Source organism: Cervus canadensis, chromosome 25, assembly GCF_019320065.1.
Source record: "Cervus canadensis isolate Bull #8, Minnesota chromosome 25, ASM1932006v1, whole genome shotgun sequence".
In the NCBI taxonomy this organism is placed as follows: Eukaryota; Metazoa; Chordata; class Mammalia; order Artiodactyla; family Cervidae; genus Cervus; species Cervus canadensis.
Window position 1 is genome coordinate 13,865,155 of NC_057410.1, and position 26,581 is coordinate 13,891,735.

Here is a 26,581-nt window from a genome sequence, read left to right on the forward strand (position 1 = left end):
ATTCTGATGCTAATAGCAAATATTTTACTTTCACAATGAAGCTTGGCAAGAAAGTTAATATTAGCAAGCTGGAAATGATTTTTACAACTTTAAGCATTTTTAAAGTTAAGACCAAACAGAAAGGAAACTTAATTTTCTGACAATAACAAAATCTAAATTTACATAACTAAATGAAAAAGTTTGATAAGTTTTTTCTATATATTTTTTGTTTTTGGATCACTCATGCTTTCATTCATATTTACTCTTCTTTAATTACAAATGTCTAAAACCTATCCAGCATATGAATTTTAATGAGAAAAGGTGATGATACAATATTACTTTTCTACCCTATATTTTAGCTATCCAAGTGTGTAGTATCAGTTTGAAAAACTTCACAATGTGCAGATTTTGAAAATCATGTATAAACATTTTCCCAACATATTCCAAATTCCCTTCTGTCCCTAGGTTATCATAGGTTTACTTATGACCATTCTTTTTACAATGTTTTAATAAAGGTATATATACATATGAAATTGTATATTGCAACTGTAACATCAGTCACAGAACTTCTTGAGGAATATTGATCATGAGAACAAACTATAAAATAACAGTGGTTTTAAAGTCCTTGTTTAGATATGCCTTATTTTTCTTTTAAAAAGAACCTCATCAAGGCTTGACCATGATTCTCCTGAAAACATTGTGTAAACAAAGAAGTGCATCAAGTAAGTTAGTCTGGTCCTGAGTACTGCAGTTTTAATCTCAATTTTAGTTGGTGGACAACTATGCAAAGAAAAGACTAGCTTTTTCTTTTCCTGAGTTGCCTCTGCCCTTCACAGGAAACAAGATGCTCAGTGGCCTCAGAGCTCAGAATCTCTGATGTCCTAAGTGTTCTTACTACTATCCTAACTTAAAGAGAGTCAATGGTGATCTGTTTTCAGAAATTGAGGGGCTAACATATCCAACCTTTCTTGGAAATGTGAAAAGGCAGCCCCAGTTCAAATAAAGGAAACTGGTAACACACAGTGTTCCATTAAAGATAAAAGTATGGAAAGTCTTTTTGATATGTTTGACTTTTAGTAAGAAACACATGAAATAATGAAAGGTTCAGAAGAGAAGCAAGCTAATTTAAATGGGAATTAAGAGGAGTAAGTTCAGCTCAGTCGCTCAGTCGTGTCCGACTGTTTGTGACCCCATGGACTACAGCACTCCAGGCTTCCCTATCCATTACCAACTCCCGGAGCCTACTCAAACCCATGTCCATCACGTCGGTGATGCCATCCAACCATCTCATCCTCTGTCATCCCCTTCTCCTCCTGCCTTCAATCTTTCCCAGCATCAGGGTCTTTTCCAATGAGTCAGTTCTTCACATCAGGTGGCCAAAGTATTGGAGTTTCAACTTTAGCATCAGTCTTTCTTTTTTTTTTTTACACATAAAAGTATCTATGTTAATAACAAGGCTATTGGCTTCAGTCTTTCTAATGAATATTCAGGACTGATTTCCTTTAGGATGGTCTGGTTGGATCTCCTTGCAGTCCAAGAGACTCTCAAGAGTCTTCTCCAAAAAAAAAAAAAAAAAAGGGGTCTTCTCCAACCCCACAGTTCAAAAGCATCAATTCTTTGCTGCTCAGCTTTCTTTATAGTCCAACTTTCACATCCATACATGACTACAGGAAAAACCATAGCCTTGACTAGATGGATCTTTGTTGGTAATGTCTCTGCTTTTTAATATGCTGTCTAGGTTGATCATAGCTTTTCTTCCAAGGAGCAAGCATCTTTGAATTTCATGGCTGCAGTCACCATCTCCAGTGATTTTGGAGCCCAAGAAAATAAAGTCTGTCACTAAATTTCCATTGTTTCCCCATCTATTTGCCATGAAGTGATGGGACCAGATACCATGATTTTAGTTTTTTCAATGTTGAGTTTTAAGTCAGCTTTATCACTCTCCTCTTTCACTTTCATCAAAAGGTTCTTCAGTTTGTTTTCTGCCATAAGGGTCATGTCATCTGAGTATCTGAGGTTATTGATATTTCTCCAGAAAATCTTGATTCCAACTTGTGCTTCATCTAGCCTGGCATTCCGCATGATGTACTCTGCATATAAGTTAAATAAGCAGGGTGACAATATACAGCCTTGACGTACTCCTTTCCCAATTTGGAATCAGTCTGTTGTTCCATGTCCAGTTCTAACTGTTTTTTCTTGACCATACAGATTTCTCATGAGGCAGGTCAGGTGGTCTGGTATTTCCATCTCTTGAAGAATTTTCCACAGTTTGTTGTGATCCACACAGTCAAAGGCTTTGGCATGGTCAATAAAGCAAAAGTAGATGTTTTTCTGGAACTCTCTTGCTTTTTCGATGATCCAGTGGATGTTGGCAATTTGATCTCTGGTTCCTCTGCCTTTTTGAAACCTAGCTTGAACATCTGGAAGTTCACAGTTCATGCACTGTTGAAGCCTGGCTTGGAGAACTTTCAGCATTACTTTACTAGTGTGTGGATGAGTGCAGTTGTGCAGTAGTTTGAATATTGTTTGGCGTTGCCTTTCTTTGCGATTGGAACGAAAACTGACCTTTCCCAGTCCTGTGCACACTGCTGAGTTTTCCAGATTTGCTGGCATATTGAGTGCAGCACTTTAACAGCATCATCTTTTTAGATTTGAAATAGCTCAGCTGGAATTCCATCACCTCCACTAGCTTTGTTAGTAGTGATGCTTCCTAAGGCCCACTTGACTTTGCATTCCAGGATGTCTGGCTCTAGGTGCTTGATCACACCATTGTGGTTATCTGGGTCATGAAGATCTTTTCTGTATAGTTCTTCTGTGTATTCTTGCCACCTCTTAATATCTTCTGCTTCTGTTAGGTCCATACCGTTTCTGTTCTTTATTGTGCTCATCTCTGCATGGAATGTAGATGCTGGGTAGGGCCACCCAAGACGGACGGGTCATGGCCGAGAGGTCTGACAAAACGTGGTTCACTGGAGAAGGGAATGGCAAACCACTTCAGTATTCTTGCATTGAGAACCCCATGAATAGTATGAAAAGGCAAAAAAAGTATGAAAAAAGGAGTAAAGAGCAGAAGGCTAGACGGCAACAGTTTCTTCAAATACTTTTAGAATAATTATAAAGAAGGAAAGTGACTAAATGCAGAACTTGGAAAAAATGAATTTAAAAGCCTTTAAGAATTTAGGTTAAGACAATATTTTCTGTGTGTGTTCTCTAGATTTACTTGGAAGACCATCTTGCCTCAGTTTTGAGGCAAAGGTTACATTCACACAACTCTCTGAGCTCTAGAATCATTGAAAAGTGAATCATATTCATTAAATGATTTTTAGACAACCCGATCCCTGTGTTTTATGAAAGGCTATAGGAATTAATTCAGCCTCAAGGTTAAGTTGTTCACCATATCAGAGCTATGAGATCCAAAAAATCTAATCTGTTCACCGCTGCCTTAGATCCTAGATTGGCTTTAGCCCTCTTGAAAAGGAAAATAATTATAACCCACTGTAGGAAAGAGATTCACACTGAAAATCTGTAATCTTAGGTTAATATGCTTCAACTAATAAACTCACTTTTCCTTTCAGGTAGTGTGTGTAATCACTAACAATTGTCTTTATGCCAACAGAAAGGGAAGAAAATAATAAAATAGTCTCTCAAAACTTGAAAGGTATTAAAGTGCAGAGTCTTCCTGACTTGGAAAATTTCCAAACCCTGTATCTTCTTAATTTATTCAGAAAAACACTTGGGGTCTTCCTATAATTAAACTTGCTTTACCCCTTGCTTGGAAATACCACATGAAGGAGTACTTCAAAGTAACAGATCAGGACCTCAGTTGAGAAGTACTATACCAGTAAACTAACATTTGAAATCCAAGAAAGAGAAGTCAAGAATTCTATGATTCGGTGTTTCCGTATTCATCAGGAACTGAATATGAATATATGACTGAATTTAACTAAGAGTATATTCATTTGGGACTTGCAAGTCAAGAAAAAGACATGTTTATATGTTTTGCCAAGTGAATACTCTGATGCTTCAAAATGTAGGTCGAAACAGTTCTCCAAGTTTGATATTTTGATAGCAGTATGACTTTAAAAAAATAATCTTCTTTTTAAAGATCAGGAAAAGAACAGAGACTGAGGTATGCACAGGCGAGTTGGGGAGGGGGCGTGGAGGGAGCAGCAGAAAGAATCAGGAGAGCAGGACGCAGCTCTAGAAACGGTACCTGTCCCAGAGTGGGTCGGCACGCCGCGGTCGCCTCGCAGAGCGCTCCTGGAAAGCTCATCTACAAATTCCGAGACGGGCCAACGGTGGCAAGACTCCTGAGGAGGGAGCCAGAACAGAGAGGATTCTGCTCTCGGTTTGGAGCGAGAGGACGGTCCTGATGGGGAACAAGGTGTCTCCTTCAAGGGCTGTAAGCCTCTGCACTCGCTCCCCTGGGTCCCTAGTCAGTCAGCCCCAGCCTTGGGCACATAGACTTGGGGTCGGCCCGGCCGCCCTTAGACCTGCGTTGCCGCGTGGTCCACCCACGACCCAGGAAGCGAGTTTCCTGGGTCTGGGGTGGGGGGCGTCAGGCTCCTGCCCCCCACGCGCGTTGCCTCCACCGCAAACTCCGTCTGACTCAGCCTGTTTCACTTCTGACCTGCTGCCCTCCAGGCCTGGCTGAGGCCGGCGAGGGTGGGCGGTGTCGGGGGTGGGGGTGATCGTGGGCTGCTCCCGGACAGTTGGGAGCGCCGGGACCCCGAGGCCAGGCAGTTACCGCGCTCGCCCGAGTGGGGGGGGCGGCGGCAGGTCACGCCTCCCGCCTTGCGGCGCGCGCCCGCCCCAAGCGTGGGAACCGGCGGCCGGGTGTCTCTGGGGCACACGCCCGGGCGCACGCCGCTCGCCCCGGGGGCTTCCATCCCTATCCGCCTGGTGCCGGCGGCCAGTCTCCCCGAGAGCGCACGCCTCCGCTGGCTGACCAGTCCCCGTTTGCAGTTCAAAATTCCCGCCGCTCCACTTGCACGACACCCTCTCCCTCGTTTGTTTTCTGTTTTGTTTTTTAAACTTTCACTCCGTTAAGTTATATTGATCCTAACCTCTTATCGCGGATGCCTCTTCCTGGGGAATGTAACGAGAATCCCCGGCGCCAGCGCCGCGATCCCCAGCGCCTGCCCGCCCCTCGCCCACGGGAAACGCCCCGGGGCGGGGCGGGAGGACCCGGGTCGGCGGCGGGTGGGGCCCGGCGGAGCTGCCTCCCGCGCGGGGGAGCCCCGGGGCTCGCCTCAGCCCTGCAGCGTCTGCCCTCGGGGCAGCTGCCAGGCGAGTCCGCGGAGCGGCGGCCGGCGGGCGATGGAGACTGGGAGCCACCGGGCGAGAGGAGGCGGGGTGGGGGAGGCGGGGAAAGCGCGGGGGCGGAGGCTGGCAGGGGGCGCTGGAGGCAGGAGCCGCCCGTGCGCTCCTCGCGCCCGAGGGTGCAGGAGGCTCTGAAACCTCGGCCGCGCGGCGAGCCTCTGGGGCTCGGGCGGCGGCGGCGGGGAGGTGGAGGGGGGGGCGCTGCCGCCGCCGGGGGGCGTCGCCGGCCTCGGCCCCTTTGTTCTCGCGCGCTCCCCCTGGCCGCCCACTCCCCTGCTGTCGTGCGGCGGCGGCTCCTCCCGCCGAGGCAGTCGGGCTCGGCGCCGGGGGCGGGAGGGGGCGGGGGGAGCGCGCCCGCCGCCGGGAGTGGGGGGCGATGGCGAAGCTCCGGGTGGCTTACGAGTACACGGAAGCCGAGGACAAGAGCATCCGGCTCGGCTTGTTTCTCATCATCTCCGGCGTCGTGTCGCTCTTTATCTTCGGCTTCTGCTGGCTCAGTCCCGCGCTGCAGGATCTGCAAGCCACGGCGGCCAATTGCACGGTGCTGTCGGTGCAGCAGATCGGCGAGGTGTTCGAGTGCACCTTCACCTGTGGCGCCGACTGTAGGGGCACCTCGCAGTACCCCTGCGTCCAGGTCTACGTGAACAACTCCGAGTCCAACTCCAGGGCGCTGCTGCACAGCGACGAGCACCAGCTCCTGACCAACCCCAAGGTAAGGACGCCCCGGGGGGACTGCCTCGCTCCTACGGAGATGCTGAGGTTTGGGGGAGCATCAGTGTTAAACCCTGCGCGGGGTGGCTCGGAGTATGCAAGCGTTACCAGGAGGCGACGAGGCGTCGCGGACTACGCTTACACCGGGAGTGAGCACGTCGGGGAGCCCGGGGCGCCCCCCGGTCCTTCAGGAGGGTTTGTGTGCGGGGACCCGTGGTACTCGGAGGCTTTCCTTACACACCTGTCTTGCCTGGTCTCAGATTTTGAGGCCTTGGCCCAGCTTCGGTTCGGGCCCTACCGGACCGGCTTTGCAGAAATGCGAAGAGCCGAAAGTTAACTTTTCCTCGGATTAAATCCAGTGCGTAGCGGGGATACCACCAACTCCGGCGTATGGTCAAGGTCCGAAGTCCCACTGGCCGCGTCCAGAACTCGCCTAGGGAGGCTGCAGGGGGTCCTTTAGCCCTTTGAGAGGTGTTAGCGGTTTCCTTACCTTTTCACTCTAGACCCATGTTTTTAACTTGGGGTACAAAGATGAAAAAAAAAACAAAAAACAAAGATGAGCTTTCGTGGGTCGACAAACGACGTGGAATCAAAATTCGAAATTCTGTGCAGATCCATCTTGGGCGGGTACGGTGGACTCCTGGTTGTCACGAAATAGATTCTCAGAAGGGTCTAGAGGAAGCCTAGGTTCTCCGTGTGTCTAAGAACAACTGGGAGCCATCTGGGGAACGGTAAAACTTTCTGAAAATAGAAAAGCCTCCGTGAAATGTACCGAATATGCCTGTCTTGGCAATTTTTTCCGTTCTCGCAAGCAAAAAAGAAAAAAAAAAAAAAAACAACCTGGTTAGGACTCGAGGGATGGAAAGCAGAGAAAGGGAGACTCAGAAGACCGTTCCCAGTGGAGAAAAAGCTTATAAAAAGCAGTGTCCTCAGTCTGTGAACTAGTTGAGCTTTGTAGTACACCTGCTTTTGCAAGAAGGCTTTTCTTTCTTTTGTTTTTTCTTCTCTTGGCCTTTTTTACTCTTCTGATTACTTAACTATCAAAGAAAAGGTATGTATTCTTCTTTAAAGTTACTGACACCCTCCCTGTTTGTTAGAGCAGTGCTTGAAGATCAAGAAAACTGTCCAAAAGGGAATGAGTCTTGTGTACACAGGAAAACTTTCCTTACATGTGACAGGATATAATTATAACAATACAAAAGAAGAGTTGTCTATCAATATTTTTTAAGATATTTAAAAATAAGCTTATCATTTCTCTGCAGCAAAACTCCTGTTCTTGTCTCCTAAATAGTTAATTATTGAATTTGGGAAATTTTTAAAAGAGAATTCCTTTTTTAAAAAAAAGAATGACTTCTCTTAAAGATGCTCTTGATGACAAAGGAAGAGTATCTTTAAAATGAAGATAATAGATGAGTAGTAAGTATAGAAATACAGAATTTAGAGTATAAACTTCAAAGTCTCGAAGAAGCAATAAAGTCTCAAGACAGATGTTGTAAGTTAAGCAGCTCAATGCTCAGGAATTTCAAAACAAATTGCAAGGCTTTCGGAACATCACTTTTTTTTTTTTCAAGATTAAGCCATTAATATAAAAGCAAGGTGTGGCACAGTAGTAGTAATTTAGAAATTATATGATAGTTTATCATTTAAAAGGTGTTATAATTGGTGAAACATTGCGATTAGTTTAAGATTGTGGTTCAGGCACTAATAAATTACATATACATATTCCAGTAAGCGCCTAATACCTAATCAAGACATTGAGAAGACAGAATTTGCTACACAAAGACTGCTTCACAGTTTCCAGGTAATTTTGTAGAATCTGGCAGAAAAAGTAAATTGGGATCATTAGGACATAGATTTCTAAATCACTTGGAAAAAGTGGTAATGGCTTATATGTAATCCTAAGATTTGATCTCTTTTTATTGCAAATAAACAGTTTCCTTCCAGTGCCAGTTTGGATCCTGGCAACAATTGCTTTGAAGAAATATTTGAACAAAGTAAGATTTTTTAAAGTAAAGCATTAAAGAAATGACAGAACTGGAGAAAGATACATTAATGTTACAGAAAATGATGAAGAGCATCCCATCTGATTTAGTCAAGGTTCCCTCAGCCAAAGCAGTGTATATCTCTTTATCCAAATTATGATTGCATTGGACCATTTAAAGAACATTAGACGTGTTCTTTTGCAGTCACCTTTCCACTTTTGAGCAATGAAATGCTCAATTTGGAAATTCTTGTAAGCAATTGGTGATGGAAAAATTCAGTGTAACCAAAATATTGTGCCAGAGCCCATCACATAAGCAGAATGTTTCCACAGTGCCCTTGCAGTTACGCAGTACCCACCACCAAGTGCTGTTTCATCTAGGCTACCCAGAACTTTCCTCTTTGTTGAAGGCCTGGGTTCCCCACCCATTCTCTTTGCAGAATGTCTAGATTCCCTACAGTGTATTGGATCCTGATCACCTCCAACCTTCTCTGCTTTATGACCCACTGCCGCAAGAAGCCATTTGGAGATCTCTCCTTAGAAAAGAGAACAAGGGCTTTCTCCTCTCCCGTGAGTTTACTACATTAGTTATAGTAAAAAGCAGAGAAGGGGAAAGAATAATGCAAATATATAACTTCTTATGCTGCAGACTACTAAAGAGATAGTGTGAATAAATTTGACCTTTGACTAATAATTTCTTTAAAATATCTTTAAGTCCTGTTCAACTTATGTTTTGAAATGTATCCTTGTATCCAAAGCAGAAACTGTATCCAGTCATGTAAGGTAGTTCAGTTCAGTTCAGTCACTCAATCATGTCCGACTCTTTGCGACCCCATGGACCACAGCATGCCAGGGTTTCCTGTCCACCACCAATTTCCGGAGCTTACTCAAACTCATATCCATCGCATCTGTGATCCATCCAACCATCTCATCCTCTGCCGTACCCTTCTTCTCCTGCCTTCGATCTTTCCCAGCATCAGGGTCTTTTCCAGTGAGTCAGTTCTTCACATCAGCTGGCCAAACTTTTGGAGTTTCAGTTTCAGCATCAGTCCTTCCAATGAATATTCAGAACTCATTTCTTTTAGGATGGACTGGTTGGATCTCCTTGCAGTCCAAGGGACTCTCAAGAGTCTTCTCCAATACCACAGTTAAAAAGCATCATTTCTTCAGCGCTTAGCTTTCTTTATAGTCCAACTCTCACATCAAAATATGACTACTAGAAAAACCATAGCTTTGACTAGACGGATCTTTGTTGACAAAGTAATGTCTTTGCTTTTTAATATGCTGTCTAGGTTGGTCATAACTTTTCTTCCAAGGAGCAAGTGTCTTTTAATTTCATGGCCGCAGTCACCATCTGCAATGATTTCGGAGCCCAGTAAAATAAAATCTGTCACTGTTTCCGTTGTTTCCCCGTCTATTTGCCATGAAGTAATGGGACCGGATGCCATGATCTTAGTTTTCTAAATATTGAATTTTAAGCCAACTTTTTCACTCTCCTCTTTCACTTTCATCAAGAGGCTGTTTAGTTCTTCTTTGCTTTCTGCCATAAGGGTGGTGTCATTTCACATCTAATGTTATAGATAATTCTCCCTGCAATCTTGATTCCAGCTTGTGCTTCATCCAGCCCGGTATTTCGCATGATGTACTCTGCATATAAGTTAAATAAGCTGGGTGACAATATACAGTCTTGACATACTCCTTTCCTGATTTGGAACCAGTCTGTTGTCCCATGTCCAGTTCTAACTGTTGCTTCTTGACCTACATACAGATTTCTCAGGAGGCAGAACAGGTGGTCTAGTATTCCCATTTCTTGAAGAATTTTCCACAGTTTGTTGTCATCCACACAGTCAAAGGCTTTGGCGTAGTCAATAAAGTAGATGTTTTTCTAGAACTCTCTTGCTTTTTCGATGATCCAACAAATGTAGGCAGTTTGATCTCTGGTTCCTTCAAGTAGTGTAGTACTTCATGTAATGTAGTACTCAAGTCAGTTATCCTAGTTTTCAAGTCAAGTCCTAATTATCCACAGGGCAGTGATCTGCTCTTTGAGTTGACCATTGCAAAAAAATCTAAATTTGGGGTCAGCTTCCTCTGACTACGGTTCTTGTCACTGGATTATCTCTTTGTGACTAGCTGTTGTGTATGCTAAGGGTTTTGGTTCTCAACCATGACAATCCATTAGAATCACTGGGGGAACTTTATTTATTTATTTATTTTTTTAAGAATGCTTCTGATGTTTATTAGTACACTGAACATGGTTGAGGGAAAAAAATTCTCTGATTCTTGAGAATATATCGATTTGTTATTGTTGCTCAGTCACTAAGTCATGTCTGACTGTTTGCAACCTGATGGACTGCAACATACCAGGCTTCCCTGTCCTTCACTATCTCCTGAAGTTTGCTTGAATTCATGTTTATTCGGTTGGGGTGGGGGAACTTCAAAAAGAAGTTCGGATGCCTGAGTCCAGCCTTTAGAGATTCACACTTGGTCTTGGGTGGGTCCTGGGCATTGGTAATTTTAAAAAAGTTCTACAAGTAATTCTAGTCTGTAGATGGAGTGAAAATAAGCACTGGCTTAGAAAATGTCTTCATCTGTTGTTCAAGAAAAATAAAGTAAGAACCCAAAGGATTCATCATGATTAATATTTGTGTGTTTAGGTTAAAAGATGGTACTGATGCTACCGAATGTTGAGAGTTGGTATGAAAGGAAGGACTCAAATTCTGAAGGAAAAGAAGAGAATCCTTTAAAATTAGTTTAATGTGAATGAAATGAACTTACGCAGTTCCAAACATTCGCCTTTACCTTATTGTAGACATTGGATGGCCAAGAAAAGATGAATGATTAAAACTGGCCTCTTGAGAGACCAGAGAAAGTACGTGATTAGAGGCTATATGTTTTATTTTTGAGTTTTCTTTCTCTGATAAGCAAAACCTAAAAAGAGAGGACAAATGTCTATTTCTAAGAAATCAGTACTACTAAAAACCTAAGAGAAATGCATTGAAGAGAAGAAAAACTTAGACCAGAACTGGAAGAGGCTTCAGGCATTAAGAATATCCCCTGAAATTGGATATGATTAACTATAGACCTCTGTAACTTAGTCACCTTCTTGGTACCCTTGTCATCCATTCTAGTGTGCCCCTTCCCCCAACACACACGCTCCCTGTATAGACTGTAAGGTTTGCTGGGGTTAATTTCTGAGCTCCATTCTTGAGTTAAATGTTCAACGTGATATACTTTGTGCTCTAGGGAGTCCATCATATCAAAATTAATAAAAGGCTAATCTGAATTGTGACAACTTATCTGTAGCCTTTATTTCTCCATGAAAAAGTGGCTTACTGTGGTGGTTTTTCCTCTTGTAATAATATGAAATAATATTGGGGATGTACATAAAATTTAAGTCCACAAATACTTCTTCAGCATCGATTATGATCAAAGAACTGGGCAAGAAATGGGAGGATGTACAAAGATGAGTTCATTTAACAAATATTTATTAAATGCCTGCTTAGGTTCTAGTGTGTTTCTAGGTTTTAGGACTGGAATAGAGATCAAAAGAAGATTTCTGGAGCTTACATTTTGGTGGAGTGACTGACAAGAAATCAATTCATAGTATATTGTCATGTAATGATAGATGGGCAAAGAAAATTTAAGCAGCATAAAGGTACAGAAAGTTATGGAAGGAATGAGAGCTGTTCTTTTGCATAGGATGACCAGGGAAGGTGGCTCTGATGAAGTGATATTTCCACAGAGACCCAAAGGACATGAGAGGATTATCAGTGGCCTAAGGGACTTAGAGGAATGAATCGTGTGGCTCTGCAGAGAAAGAGTGCTCCACAAGCTGCAGGAGAAGCAAGTGCAGAGGCACTGGGGCAAGTGTGAGGAATAGTGAGGATGACGGTGAGTGAACAGAGAACAGTGGGAGATGAGACGAGGGTCTCAGAAAACTTTATCAGGATTTTGGATTCTAGTCTAAATGTGATGGTAAGTTATTTGACGCTAAGCCGGACCCAGATATAATCAGACTTAGACTTTTAAAAAATTTGAATGATCCTTCTGGATGCTGAGATGAGGATAGAATTTGTATGGGGGGAGGAGTGTGTGTGTACACGCGCATGCTCACTTGTGCAAGGTGACAGCAGCAGAGGCAAGATTGGAAACAAGGAGTCCAGTAGGCCAAACAAAAGGTGGTGACTTAGATCAGGGAGTAGCGTTGATAAGGTCCGCTGATGGATTGGATGTGAGGAATGAGGGAGAAAAGAATGAAGATGACTCCAAGGTTTGTGGCAATCACCATTGAAAAAGGGAGGTTGTTTTATTATAAATAGGAAAATTGAAGGAGGAGCAATTTTGGAGGTTGGACATAACTGAGCACACACACACAGAAACACACTGCATGAAAAGCGGGTGTTCAGTTTTAGATATGCCTAACTGACTTATGTGGAGAAGGCAATGGCACCCCACTCCAGCACTCTTGCCTGGAAAATCCCATGGACGGAGGAGCCTGGTAGGCTGCAGTCCATGGGGTCGCAAAGAGTTGGACACGACTGAGCAACTTCCCTTTCACTTTTCACTTTCATGCATTGGAGAAGGAAATGGCAACCCACTCCAGTGTTCTTGCCTGGAGAATCCCAGGGACGGGGGAGCCTGGTGGGCTGCCGTCTATGGGGTCGCACAGAGTCGGACACGACTGAAGTGGCTTAGCAGCAGCAGCAGCAACTGACTTATGGGCTTCTCCAGTAGCGCAGAGTCTTCTGCCAGTGCAGGAGACTCAAGAGATACAGGTTCGATTCCTGAGTCAGGAAGATCCCCTGGAGTAGGAAATGACAACCCACTCCAATATTCTTGCCTGGAAAACCCCATGGACAGAGGAACCTGGTAGACTACACTCCATTGCAAAGAGTCGGAAACAGCTGAGCACCCTTGGAGGCAACTGATGTACAAATAAGGATGAATTCTTGAGTTTCTGCCCTCAAGGAGATCATTACTTAGCAGACAAGATAAGAACTCAATAACTATCAAACAAAGCAACACATCAAGTTCTACTGGGAGGTGCAAACAATATGACAAACATCTAAAGGGGAATAACTGGGGGGAAAGCTTCCTGGAGGAGGAAGCATTTGCCATGAAACTTTTAGAATGAATAGAATTTTTATCTTGGGAGGAAAGATGAGGAGAAATGAAGAGAACATCAAGAAAGAGAAAAATGCCAGGAGCAAGGCTCTGAAGCTGTGGAGTATGGGGTGTGTTGGGGAACCAGCAGAGAGACTGGTGTGGCTGGAACCTAGGGGACAAAGAGCAGAGGTCTGGGGGAAAGGTGTGCATGCATGCTACGTCACTTCAGTCATGTCTTTGCAACCGTATGGACCATATCCTGCCAGGCTCCTCTGTCCATGGGATTCTCCAGGCAAGAGTACTGGAGTGGGTTGCCCTGCCCTCCTCCAGGGGATCTTCCCAACCGAGGGATCGAACCCATGTCTCTCAGTCGCCTGCATTGGCAGGCAGGTTCTTAACCACTAGTGCCACCTGGCATAAGGCAGGAGAGTAAATTGTGGCCAGTAATGTAGAGGTCCTTGACAGACAGGGTGGGTTTAGTGACCATTGGGAACCCATAGTAGGAAGAATCTGTGCCCATCTACCAAAGATGGTCACATACTAATCCCTAGAATCCGTGAATATCTTATGTTATGCAGCAAAGGGGAGTCAAGGTTGCAGATGCAGTTAAATTTGCTAATCAGCTGACCTTAAAATAGGGAGATGTGCTGGTGGGCTCTGGAATCTCAAGCACCCTTAAATGTGGAAGAGGAGGTCAGAGTGATGCAATTTGAAGACAACTCAACTGACTGTTGGCAGCTTTGAATACAGAAGAGGGACATGAGCCAAAGAATGCAGGCGGGAAAAGGCAAGAAAATGGATTCTTTCTTAGAGGCTTCAGAAAGAAGTATAGCCCAGCTGGTGTCTTGATTTTAGCTCAGTGAGACCTGTTTTGGAATTCTGTCCTCCAGAATTGCAAGTTAATACATTTGTTTTGAGCCACTAAGTTTCTGCTATAGCAGCATTGGGAACCTAACACAGAAGCCAAGTAAGGCTTTTGAGTAGGTGACCAATATGATTAGATGTTTGAAAGCTTGGTCAGATTATATCCACCTGTTACAGCTCTTTGCAAACAATCTACTCTGCAGACTGCTAGGATCTTCCTGTCTGAGAGTACTTAACCATGAGCCACCTCTGGCTTCCATTGTGGATGCTGTTTATGAATGTATTAATTATTTGCAAGAACTCTCAAAATTTTGTATCTCAGACTTAATCAGAAACTTTTTACTTTTACATGAGAGGTTTGTGATATTACAATACATTTCAGTTAAAGTTTTGGGGGAAATGCATATATTTTCCATTATTACAAACTTACCTCAGAATTACAAAGCTTTTTATAAGTTGTCAGTTTTGTTTATCTGAAATGTTTTTAATACTCACCTGTGAGTGAAGATGTCATTCATTTTATTTACCTTGGGTTTAAAATTTTTTTCTCTGTCTTTAGCAGAATTTCGTATTCGATTGAGTTCCTAGATAAACAGTACATTTATATTACAATTACCATAAATACTCACAGTGTAATACTGAACAGAATGGTTTTCAATATTACATATGTTTCTAACTATTCCTCATGCTGTGTGTTTGGTAGTCTCTAGGACACATAAAATAATGTGTAAAAATTTGTAATTTGAGTTATGGTAATATCCTGTTTTCTTTTAAAATAATCAGTTATAAAATTGAAAACCATATGTTTATTAAATTATTTAAATCTGTGACCATTTTGGTAAATAAACTAATCAAACAAATTTATTTCATGTATTTGCTTGGTTGGTTAGCAGAAGCCAGCAGATTTGGTCACTGAAAGTTCTCTGTACCTTGAAGCACATGTGAAGAAATATCCATTCATCTAACTGATGCACTAGACCAAATGGACTTTGAAACCTTATCTGATGTCCAATTTACTAGTTATAATTTAACAATATTGTAGAAGCACTTATTGATGTTGTATCTCCTTAGTGGGAATTATCAATCAGTTCAGTCGCTCAGTCATGTCTGACTCTTTGCGACCCCATGGACCGCAGCACTCCAGGCTTCCCTGTCCATCCCCAACTCCCAGAGTTTACTCAAACTCATGTCCATTGAGTCGGTGATGCCATCCAACCATCTCATCAATATATCCTGTAAAATTAAATTCTAATCTCGGAAGTTTAATACTTTTTTCCTATGTAATAAGTTAATTTACAAAATTGTCCTTATCGAGACAACTTTATTTTAAAATAATTCTCAAGAATAAAAAGCCAGAAAATAATACTGCTTACTGAGACTAAAATCTTCTATTCTGATTTTAATTATTTTCTATTTCCTTTGTTACGAGGATAAAAATGGCAAAAGATTATCATGTTTATCTCTCTAAAACCAGCTTCTATTCTAGAATCTTTTGTTTCTATCAATGATATCATTATTCTCTGGTATTAATACTTTGATTTTTACTGCCACTGTCCTGGTCAGTTTTCATTCCAATCCCAAACAAAGGCAATGCCAAAGAATGTTCAAACTACTGCACAATTGCACTCATCTCACACACTAGCAAAGTAATGCTCAAAATTTTCCAAGACAGGCTTCAACAGTATGTGAGCCATGAACTTCCAGATGTTCAAGCTGGATTTAGAAAAGGCAGAGGAACCAGAGATCGAATTGCCAACATCCATTGGATCCTTGAAAAAGCAAGAGAATACCAGAAAAACATCTACTTCGGTTTTATTGATTACACCAAAGCCTTTGACTGTGTGGATCACAGCAAACTGTGGAAAATTCTCAAAGAGATAGGAACACCAGACCACGTGACCTGCCTCCTGAGAAATCTGTATGCAGGTCAAGAAGCAACATTTAGAACGGGACGTGGACCAGCAGACAGGCTCCAAATCAGGAAAGGAGTACATCAAGGTGTGTATTGTCACCCTGCTTATTTAACTTATATGCAGAGTACATCATGCAAAATGCTGGCCTGGATGAAGCACGAGCTGGAATCAAGATTGCTGAGAGAAATATCAATAACCTCAGATATGCAGATGATACCACCCTTATGGCAGAAAGCAAAGAACTAAAGAGCCTTTTGATGAAAGTGAAAGAGCAGAGTGAAAAACTGGCTTAAAACTCAACTTTCAAAAAACAAAGATCATGACATCTGGTCCCATCACTTCATGGCAAATAGATGGGGAAACAGTGGAAACAGTGAGAGACTTTATTTTTGGGGGTCCAAAATCACTGCAGATGGTGACTGCAGCCATGAAATTAAAAGACGCTTGTTCCTTGGAAGAAAAGCTATGACCAACTCAGACAGCATATTAAAAAGCAAAGACATTACTTTGCCAACAAAGGTCCGTCTAGTCAAAGCTATGGTTTTTGCAGTAGTCTTGTATTGATGTGAGAGTTGTACAATAAAGAAAGCTGAACGCCAAAGAATTGATACTTTTTAACTGTGGTGTTGGAGAAGACCCTTGAGAGTCCCTTGGACTGCAAGGAGATCCAACCAGTCCATCCTAAATGAAATCAATTCTGAATATTCATTAGAAGGACTGATGCTGAAGCTCAAACTCCAATACTTTGGCCACCTGATACTTTGCCACCTTTTCATTGGAAAAGACCCTGATGCTGGGAAAGACTGAAGGCAGGAGGAGAAGGGGATGACAGAGGATGAGACGGTTGGATGGCATCACTGACATGATGGACATGAGTTTGAGTAAGCTCTGGGAGTTGGTGATGGACGGGAAGGCCTGGCGTGCTGCGGTCCATGGGGTCACAAAGAGTCGGACACGACTGAGCTATTGAAGTGAACTGAACTGTTCTGGTCAAAGATACTGCAATTTGCCTCGGTTATTACAGTCTCTTCAATAATCCCCTTTTTCTAGTCAATTTCTTCCTTCAGATCAGTGATTCTCAAAGTATAATCAGTGGACAAGAAGCATCAACATCAATTTGTGAGCTTGTTAGTGATGCACATTCTCAATACCCATCCTAAACCCACTGAGTCAGAAATTCCACCCTAGCGTTTGATTTAGTAGTTCTGTGTTGGAATCTAAGAATTTATACAGCAGAAAATAATTACCAAGCTAATAGATGGGGAAAATGAAGTAATGTAAAGCAGTAAGTTTAGAAGAATGCAATAAAAGAGAGTAAAAAAACTATAGACAGGTAGAATACATTTTTAAAAGTAATAATCAAAAAAAAAAGTAATAATCTACTCAGTGTTATGTGGCACCCTGCATAGGAGGGGAGTTGGATGAGAATGGATACATATATATGTATTGCTGAGTTCCTTTGCTGTCCACTTGAAGCTATTACAATATCATTAATCATCTATACTCCAATAAAAAATAAAAAGTTAAAAAAATAAGACAGAGTTTAACCCAAATTTATAATTATATTGAATATAAATGGACTAACTCTTCCAATGTAAAGGTAGAGATCATAGACTGGAAAACACACTATACAAACATCAGTACCCCCATCAAAAAAATAAAGAAAGAAAAACTGGAGTACTTGTATAATATGAAACACAGAGACTTTGAAACAAAAATGTGTCACTAGAGCTAAAAAGAGACATTTCATAGTCATAAAAGTTAATTCAATAAAATATAACAACTCTGTACTGGGATATACCTAAAATATTAACTCAAAATACATAAAAACAAAGAATTAGAACAGAAATATATAGAAATATTTTGAGGGAGAAATATACATGTCTATCATGATGAGAGATTTTAAGGTATTTCTGTTTCTAACTGATAAATACTCAGACAACAGTAATATGAATACACATCCAACAGATCTGAGTAACATGTTTAACAATGGACCCAAGTGATGTTTATAAATTAATATATCCAGTAGCAGCACAGTGCACATGATTTCAAGTACCCACATAATATTTCCCAAAACTGATCACTTTTGGGCAATAAAACAAGCCTTAACAAATTTCAAAGGAGTGAAATAATGAATATTATATCCTCAGTGAAATTAAGGTAGAAATGATTAAATTTTACTGAGAGACATAGTCAGTATAGGAAGTTCATCAGTGAAAGTGTGAGCTTATGAATAAATGATACCTGAGCAACTAGCTCTACATAAAATAGAAATAAAATTTGATACATGCTTCATACCCATAACAACAAATTTTAAATGGAATAAAACCTAAAAATGAAAACTATAAAGCTTTCAGAAGTTAAAATAGGAAAATATCTTTATGACATAGGTCTAAGACATATTTTTTTAAATAAGGCTTAAAGAACAAATCATAAAAATATTGATACATTGAGCATCTTAAAACAATGATTTACATGTGACAAAAATGATTGCAAACAATGTGAGAATGTAAGCCACATACAAGTAGAAGATAATGGCAAAAACAATCAGCAATATTTATGAAAATGTCTACAAATCATTAAGAAAATGTTGTTTGACATAATGGGAAAATCAGTGAAGGCTATGGACAGTCAATTCATGAAAGAACCCAAATGGTCAATAAATGTGAAATAATTCTCTGTCTGGTAATCCTAGGGAAATTCAAATGACAACAATAATGGAATGCTATTTCACACTTATCAGGCTGACAAAACATAATATGCTTCATAAGACCAAGTAATGGTGAGGATTTGAGAAAATGTTAAGTTCTAACTTATTGCTGGAAAGTTAGTTCAACTTAGGAAAATAAACATACTATGTGAAACTGAAGTTGTGCATACCTGACAATCGTTGTGATAACCAAGCAAATGACAGCAATTTCCCTTCAAAGGAGTTTGCCCTAAAAAAAAACATAACACATGTCCAAGAAGTATGTGTGAGGATTATCATTGCAGAACTGTTCATAGTAGTGAAAAAGTAGAAACAATCTAACTGAGTTAATTAGGATATTGGATGGGATGTTTTAATAAGAACCTAACAAAAGTAACCTAAACAAACAAATAAGAAAAACCCTAAGAAGTACCACATCCTAATTTGTCTAAGTCGTGTCGGACTCTGAAACTCCCTGGACTGTAGCCCGCCAGGCTCCTCGATCCGTGGGATTTCCCAGGCAAGAAACTGGAGTGGGTTGCCATTTCCTCCTCCAGGGGATCTTCCCAACCCAGGGATCAAACCCATGTCTCCTCCATCTAAGGAAGTACTAGGTTTTTTCTTTGTAAATGTCTGAGCTTGTAAGCAGTCTGTGGGGCTAAACCATTCTAATCTGGAAGGTCGTTCAAACACCCAGTTTCTTACTGTCTTGTTGCTCTTAACATGTCCCTTAACATGTTTCTCCTAACTTGCATCACATCTGCCTTGTGGGCAGAAACAAGAATGAAAGAGGAAAAATAAAGGAAAGACAGCTTCCTGTAAAAAAGATATATTTCAAATATTGTAATGTTTACCCTTTTAATGTGTACAGTTTTTTGGTATATTCACAAAGTTGTGCAAGCATCATTGCTAATTTCAGAATATTTCCGTTGCTCCCAAGGGAAATCTCATGCATATTATTTCTCACTCCCAATTCCCCCAACTTGGTTGTGATATATAATTCTTTTTATATATTCCAAAATTTGGTTTGCTAGCATTTTGTTGAAGATTTTTGCATCTATATTCATAAAGTATATTGGTCTGTAGTTTTCTTATGATATCTTTGTCTGCTTTTTGGTATCATAGTAACAGAATGAATTGGGATGTATTCTCTCCTTTTTTTTTTTTTTTTGAGAAGAGTTTATGATATTGCACCATGGTCAAGTGGGATTTATTTTAGGAATGCAAGGTTGGTTAAACATAATAAAATCAATACAGCATGTTAATAGAATAAATGACAGAAATCACATGCATATATGTATGCAGAAAAAAATTGACAAAATCCTTTCATGACTTAAAACATCAACAAACTAGGAACTGAAGGGAACTTTGTCAGCCTGATAAGGGTTGAAAAACCCACAACTAGTATCATACTTAATGATGAAAGACTGAAAACATTCCCCCTGAGATCAGAAACAGGATGAGGATGTCCATTCTTCCTTCTCCTGTTCGACATAGTACTGGAGGTTTTTGGTCAGGACAGTTAGGCAAGAGAATGAAACAGAAGACATCCAGATTGGAAAGGAAGAAATAAAACTATCTCTATTCACAAATCACATGATCTTGTATATAGAAACTCCTGAAAACTCCAGCAAAAAAAAGCTACTGAGCCAAATAAAATTTGCAAGACTGCAGGATATAAAGTCAATGTGCAAAAATCAATTGTATTTTTATTTTTTAAAGCTTTGATTTGTAATAGCTTTATTGAGATCTTCATAAGGATATGTCCTCTATAAGTGTACAGTGCCGGTATTTTTAGGAAATGTATAATTGTATTTTATACAGTAACCATTAACAATCCAAAAGTGAAATTAAGAACACAATTCTACTTACAGTAGCATCAAAATAATAAAACAATTAGGAATATATTTGACAAATTTAACACAACAGTGTAAGATTGTACCCTGAAAACTACAAAACACTTGAAAGAAAGAACTAAATAAAGATACCTTTTGTTCATAAATTGGGAAACTTAATATTGTAATGATGGCAACACTTTCTGAATTGATGTATAGATTCATTACAACTCCTATAAATAAACTCAGTTGGATTTTCTTTTTCAGAAATTGATAAGCTGATCCTGAAATTCAGATACAAGTGCAAAGGGCCCAGGATAGTCAAAACAATGTTGAAAAACAAGAACAAAGTTGGACGGCTCACACGTTCCAATTTTAAAACTTACTTGAAAGCTACAGTAATCAAGACTGTATGATACTGGTGTAAGGGGTAGATTCCAAATCTATGGAATAGAGTTGAGAGTCCAGAAATAAGTGCATACATTCATAAGTAATTGATTTTGACAAGGGTGTCAAGAGGATTCAATAGAAAAAAAAAAAAAGTATTTTCAACCAGTATGCTGGAACAATTGTATATGCACATGCAAAGGAGTGAAGTTGGACTTCTACTTCACATCATAATACAAAAATTAATTCAAATCAATGAGAGACCTGAATGTAAGAGCAAAACTACAAAGCTATTGGAAGAAAACACAGTTGTCAATCTTTATGACTTTGAATTAGGCACAGTTTCTTAATATGATGCAAAAAGCACAAGCAACCAAAGGAAAAATAATTGGACATAATAAAACTTTTTAAAATATTTGTGTTTTTGTGCTTTGAAGGATACTGTCAAGAAAGTGAAAAGATAACCACAAAATGAGAGGAAATATTTGCAAATTATGTATCTAATAAGGATCGAATATACAGGATATATAAAGAACCTTTACAACTCAATAACAATAGTAACACAAAAACAACCCAATTTATAAATAGACAAAAGTTGGAAATGGATATTTTTCCAAAGAAGTATACAAATGAGCAATAAGCACATGAAAATATGCTCAATATCATTAGTCATTGCATGCATGTGTTCTAAGTCACTATGTCATGTCCAAAGTGTGCACAGTTGTGTCCAACTCTTTGCAACCTTATGGGCTGTAGCAACTAGCCTCCTCTGTCCGTAGGATTCTCCAGGCAAGAATACTAGAGTGGGTTGGCGTGCTGTCCTGTAGGGAATTTTCCCGACCCAGGGATCAAACCCTAGTCTCTTGTCTCCTGCGTTGGCAGGAGGATACTTTCCCACTAGCACCACCTGGGAAGCCCTTATTAGTCATTGGTGGTGGTTTAGTTGCCAAGTTGTGTCTGACTTTTGCAACCCCATTAACTGTAGCCTGCCAGGCTCCTCTGTCCATGGAATTCTCCAGGCAAGAATACTGGAGTGGGTTGCCATTTCCTTCTCCAGTGGATCTTCCTGACCCAGGGGTTGAACCCAGGTCTCCTGCATTGCAGGCAGATTCTTTACCAACTGAGCTACAAGGGAAGCCCGCTTAGTCATTCAGTTCAGTTCAGTCACTCAGTTGTGCCCGACTCTATGACCCCATGAATCACAGCACGCCAGGCATCCCTGTCCATCACCAACTTCCAGAGTTTACTCAAACTCATGTCCATCGAGTCAGTGATGCCATCCAGCCATCTCATCCTCTGTCGTCCCCTTCTCCTGCCCCCAATCCCTCCCAGCATCAGGGTCTTTTCAAATGAGTCAGATCTTTGCATCAGATGGCCAAAGTATTGGAGTTTCAGTTTCAGCATCAGTCCTTCCAATGAACACCCAGGACTCATCTCCTTTAGGATGGACTGGTTGGATCTCCTTGCAGTCCAAGGGACTCTCAAGAGTCTTCTCCAACACCACAGTTCAAAAGCATCAATTCTTCGGCACTCAACTTTCTTCACAGTCCAACTCTCACATCCATACATGACCACTGGAAAAGCCATAGTCTTGACTAGACGGACCTTTGTTGGCAAAGTAATGTCTGCTTTTTAATATGCTATCTAGGTTGGTCATAACTTTCCTACCAAGGAGTAAACGTCTTTTAATTTCATGGCTGCAATCACCACCTGCAGTGATTTTGGAGCCCCCAAAAATAAAGTCTGACACTGTTTCCACTGTCTCCCCCTCTATTTCCCATGAGGTGATGGGACCAGATGCCATGATCTTAGTTTTCTGAATGTTGAGCTTTAAGCCAACTTTTTCACTCTCCTTTTTCACTTTCATCAAGAGGCTTTTTAGTTCCTCTTCACTTTCTGCCATAAGGGTGGTGTCATCTGCATATCTGAGGTTATTGATATTTCTCCTGGCAATCTTGATTCCAGCTTGTGCTTCTTCCAACCCAGCGTTTCTCATGATGTACTCTGCATATGTTAAATAAGCAGGGTGACAATACACAGCCTTGACATACTCCTTTTCCTATTTGGAACCAGTCTGTTGTTTCATGTCCAGTTCTAACTGTTGCTTCCTGACCTGCATACAGGTTTCTCAAGAGACAGGTCAGGTGATCTGGTATTCCCATCTCTTTCAGAATTTTCCACAGTTTGTTGTGATCCACACAGTCAAAGGCTTTGACATAGTCAATAAAGCAGAAATAAATGTTTTTCTGGAACTCTCTTGCTTTTTCGATGCAAAGAGGAGAACGCAAATCAAAACTGCAATAAGATACTACTTTCAGCCCACTAAGTGACCATTAAAAATTAAAAGACAGTAACAAGTTTTGATGACGGTGTGGAAAAATTAGAATCTTCGTACATTGTTGATAAGAATGTAAAAGATTTGTAGCTGCTTTGGAAAACAGTTGACAGTTCCTCGAAAAGTTGAACAGAATTACCATTAGACCCAGTAACTCCATTCCTAGGAATACACCCAAGAGAAATGAAAACACATGTCCACACAAAAACTTGTACATGACTATTCATAGTAGCATTATTCTTAATAGCCAAAAAGTGTAAATAAATCATATGTCCATCAATTGATGAATGGACAAATAAAATGTGCTGTATTCATGCAAGGAATTTTATTTGGCTATAAGAAGGACAGTAAAGAATATGCCTGCAATGCAGGAGACCCAGGTTCAATCCCTGGGTGGGGAACCCCTGGAGAGGTGAATGGCTACCCATGCCAGTATTCTTGCCTGGAGAATGCCCCAGACAGAGGAGAATGGCAGGCCACAGACCATAGGGTCACACAGGGTCGGACATGACTGAAGCAACTGAGCACACATGTGCAATGTTTGTCTGTTAATCCTAAATTCCTAATTTCTCCTTCCCCACTCCCCCTGAGGTAGGATTTCTACTCTTAAGAATCAATGCCAAACTTGTCAGCAAAATTGATTGTGCACAGTATTTAATGAGCATTGTATATAGTGATTTAAAAAATGGAAGATGTCTATTGATTAAAGAAGGTGAAATAGATGAAGATGCAGCCAAGAAGCACTGCCATCAAAAAGGATAACACAGGGTATACTCAACGATAGTCAATGAGAGAAACAAATGCAAAATACAATGTTTACTTTGATTTAATTTGTGGGAAACTGTTGGGGAGCGGGGTAAAGGAGAAAGTCCGGTGGTAGAAGTTCTGGGTGGTAGGAGTCCAGGGGATTTTTTGTTGTTGTTGTTTTAAATTAATTTTTATTGAAGTATAGTTGCTTTACAGGACTTCAGCAGTAAAGAATCTGCCTGCAATGCAGGAGATGCAGGTTCGATCCCTGGGTCGGGAAGATCCCCTGGAAGAAGGCATGGCAGCTCACGCCAGTATTCTTGCCTGGAGAATCCCATGGATAGAGAAGCCTGGAGGGCTCCATACAGTCCATAGGGTCGAAAAGGGTTGGGCAACATTGAAGCGACTGAGCGCACACACATGCAGAGTTGCTTTATAATGTTGTGTTAGTTTCTGCAGAATCAGCTATACACATACAGACGCCCCCTCTTTTTTTAGATTTCCTTCCCGCCCAGTTCTCCAGAGCACTGAGTTGAGTTCCCCATGCTAATATGGTGGGTTCTCATTAGTTATCCATTTTATGCATAGTAGTCTATATATGTCATCCCAGTCTCCCAGTTCATCCCACCTCTCCTTTGCCCTTTGGTATCCATATGTTTGTTCTCTATGTCTGTATCTTTATTTGTGCTTTGCAAATTAAGTTCATCTGTATCATTTTTCTGGATTCTACAAAGATAGGTGATATTATACGATATTTGTTTTTCTCTTTCTGACTTAACTTCACTCAGTATGGCAGTCTCAATCTGCCCACATCTCTGCAGATGGCAAAATTGCATTGTTTCTGATGACTGGGTAATAACAGTTCAATTGTGTATATGTACCTCATCGTCTTCATCTGTTCCTCTGTTGATGAACATTTAGGTTGCTTTCACGTCCTGGCTATCATAAAGAGTGCCGCAGTCAACTTTGAAGTACATGTGTCTTTTTGACTTACGGATTTTTCTCTAGGTTTATGTCCAGGAGTGGGTTTTCTAGGTCATACGGTAGTTCTGTTTTCCCTGGAGCTTGTGTAGGCGGTGCCCTGCCACCTGTAGGCATGCAGAGAAAGAAGCTCGTGTGGCAGACCCCCCTGTCTTCATGCACAGCCTCCTACAATGGTCCCTTGCCTCTCTAGTGAGAGGCTTCTTCCCAGACAACCTCATTTGTGGGGCCCTACAGCCTAGCCCCTTCTCACCGTCTTCACACAGTGAACCCCAGTCCTCCCCCTGGCATCTGACCTTCGAGGTTGAGCCTCAGTACTCAGCCCCTACCCGCTCCATTGGGCGAGTGGACAAGCCTCGCAGGCTGGGAAGTGTGGGAAGTTTTTTTTTTTCCTTTTGTCTTTTTTTTTTTTTTTTATTTTACCCAGTTACTTGGAGATTTTCTTGCTCTGTTGGGGGTCTAAGGACTTCTGCCAGTGTTCAGCAGATGTTCTCTGAGTCGTTACACACATAGATATTTTTTGATGTATCTGTAGGGGAGACGGTGAGCTCCATATCATACCCCTCTGCTATTTTGATCTGATCTCTGAATGTTATATATTTTAAAATAGTAATTTTCCAAATAAAATTTATTTGTAAAATACTCAAAATTATTCTGAAAATATTTAATTAAAATAAAATTATAATTTTGATGGAATGAACTTTTAATTTACAAAAAATAAACTGTGAAAATCCTGAAAATATAGGTAAATATTTACATAAATTTGTCAGTGAACAAAGCCTTTTAAAGCAAAAGCAAATATTATAAAATAATACACTTTTTTAATGACACAGTAAGAAAAAAGTTAACATGGTTTTCAAAAATATTAAAGTTGAAGGAAAAAATGACCAATTTGGGAGAATATTTGCACCATGGTAGAGCAGTGACTCAAAACTCATTCCGTGAAGAGCTCTTGGCAATAAATGGCTTTCTCTTCAGTGGAAGACTTATAGATGTGATGGTTAATTTCCTGTGTCAACTTACCTGGGCTAAAGGATGTCCAGATATCTGTAAACCATTATTTCTGTAATGAGAGAAATTCCAGAAATATTACTGTAAAATAAATTCTCTGAGGACTTCAGTGGCAGTCCACTGGTTAGGATTCCGGGCTTCCACTGCTAGAGCCACGGGTTTGATCCCTGGTGGGCGAACTGAGATCCCGTATGCTGCATGGTATGGTTAAGAAACAAAAACAAAAAAGTTGCCTGTTATTCTATACTGATTCCTGAATGCTTGGATCAAATACTATGCTAGTAGATTTGAAACCATAGGATGATATGGTGATCCTCTAGGGTAATACAAACTTCCAAACTAAAACAATCTAGTAATGATTTTTTCTTTTTCAAAGTGGGCCAGTTACTAGAGAGGAAATAGAGAAAGATCTCAATAGAACCACAATGAGGACTCCTCTGTCCCAATCCTTTTTGTCGTCCAGAGATCACTATATTTCACTGTTTTTGTTTTCTCTTTTTCCATTGTTTAAATCCATGTTCAAACAATAGGCTCTCCAGTGTATGTATTTTAGACAATCACCTGCCAATGGTTGAATCTGAGCATTTAACTTTCTTACACTATCCCATTCCATCTCATTTTTCGGCCGTTCATCCTTTAGATATCATAGTTTTGGGCCAAATTAACATGGAGTGCTTAACTTTATTTTAACTACATAATGTTCATTTTTATTGCTGCTTT

The 26,581-nt window shown here is 40.8% G+C and overlaps 2 protein-coding genes across 2 annotated transcripts in view; one reads left to right on the forward strand and one right to left on the reverse strand.

Moving 5' to 3' along the window:
* Positions 1-2,827: 2,827 nt before the first annotated feature.
* Positions 2,828-4,981, reverse strand: LOC122427520 (WAS/WASL-interacting protein family member 1-like). Its single transcript, XM_043447061.1, has 2 exons — positions 4,193-4,981; positions 2,828-2,948 (listed from the first exon to the last, which is right to left on the reverse strand). The coding sequence occupies exon 1, from the start codon at positions 4,866-4,868 to the stop codon at positions 4,599-4,601; it is 270 nt and encodes an 89-aa protein (XP_043302996.1). The 5' UTR covers positions 4,869-4,981; the 3' UTR covers positions 2,828-2,948; positions 4,193-4,598.
* Positions 4,982-5,353: 372 nt separating this feature from the next.
* Positions 5,354-26,581, forward strand: part of KCNMB4 (potassium calcium-activated channel subfamily M regulatory beta subunit 4) — a 73,676-nt gene continuing 52,448 nt past the window's right edge. The window contains exon 1 of the mRNA XM_043447060.1: positions 5,354-6,013. Within this exon, the coding sequence (XP_043302995.1) occupies positions 5,678-6,013 (336 nt within the window). The 5' untranslated portion in view covers positions 5,354-5,677. The remainder of the gene's footprint in view (positions 6,014-26,581) is intronic.

Excerpts from the sequence above, each read along its gene's own strand:
- LOC122427520 (XM_043447061.1), bottom strand. The coding sequence starts at position 4,868 with ATGGAAGCCCCCGGGGCGAGCGGCGTGCGCCCGGGCGTGTGCCCCAGA.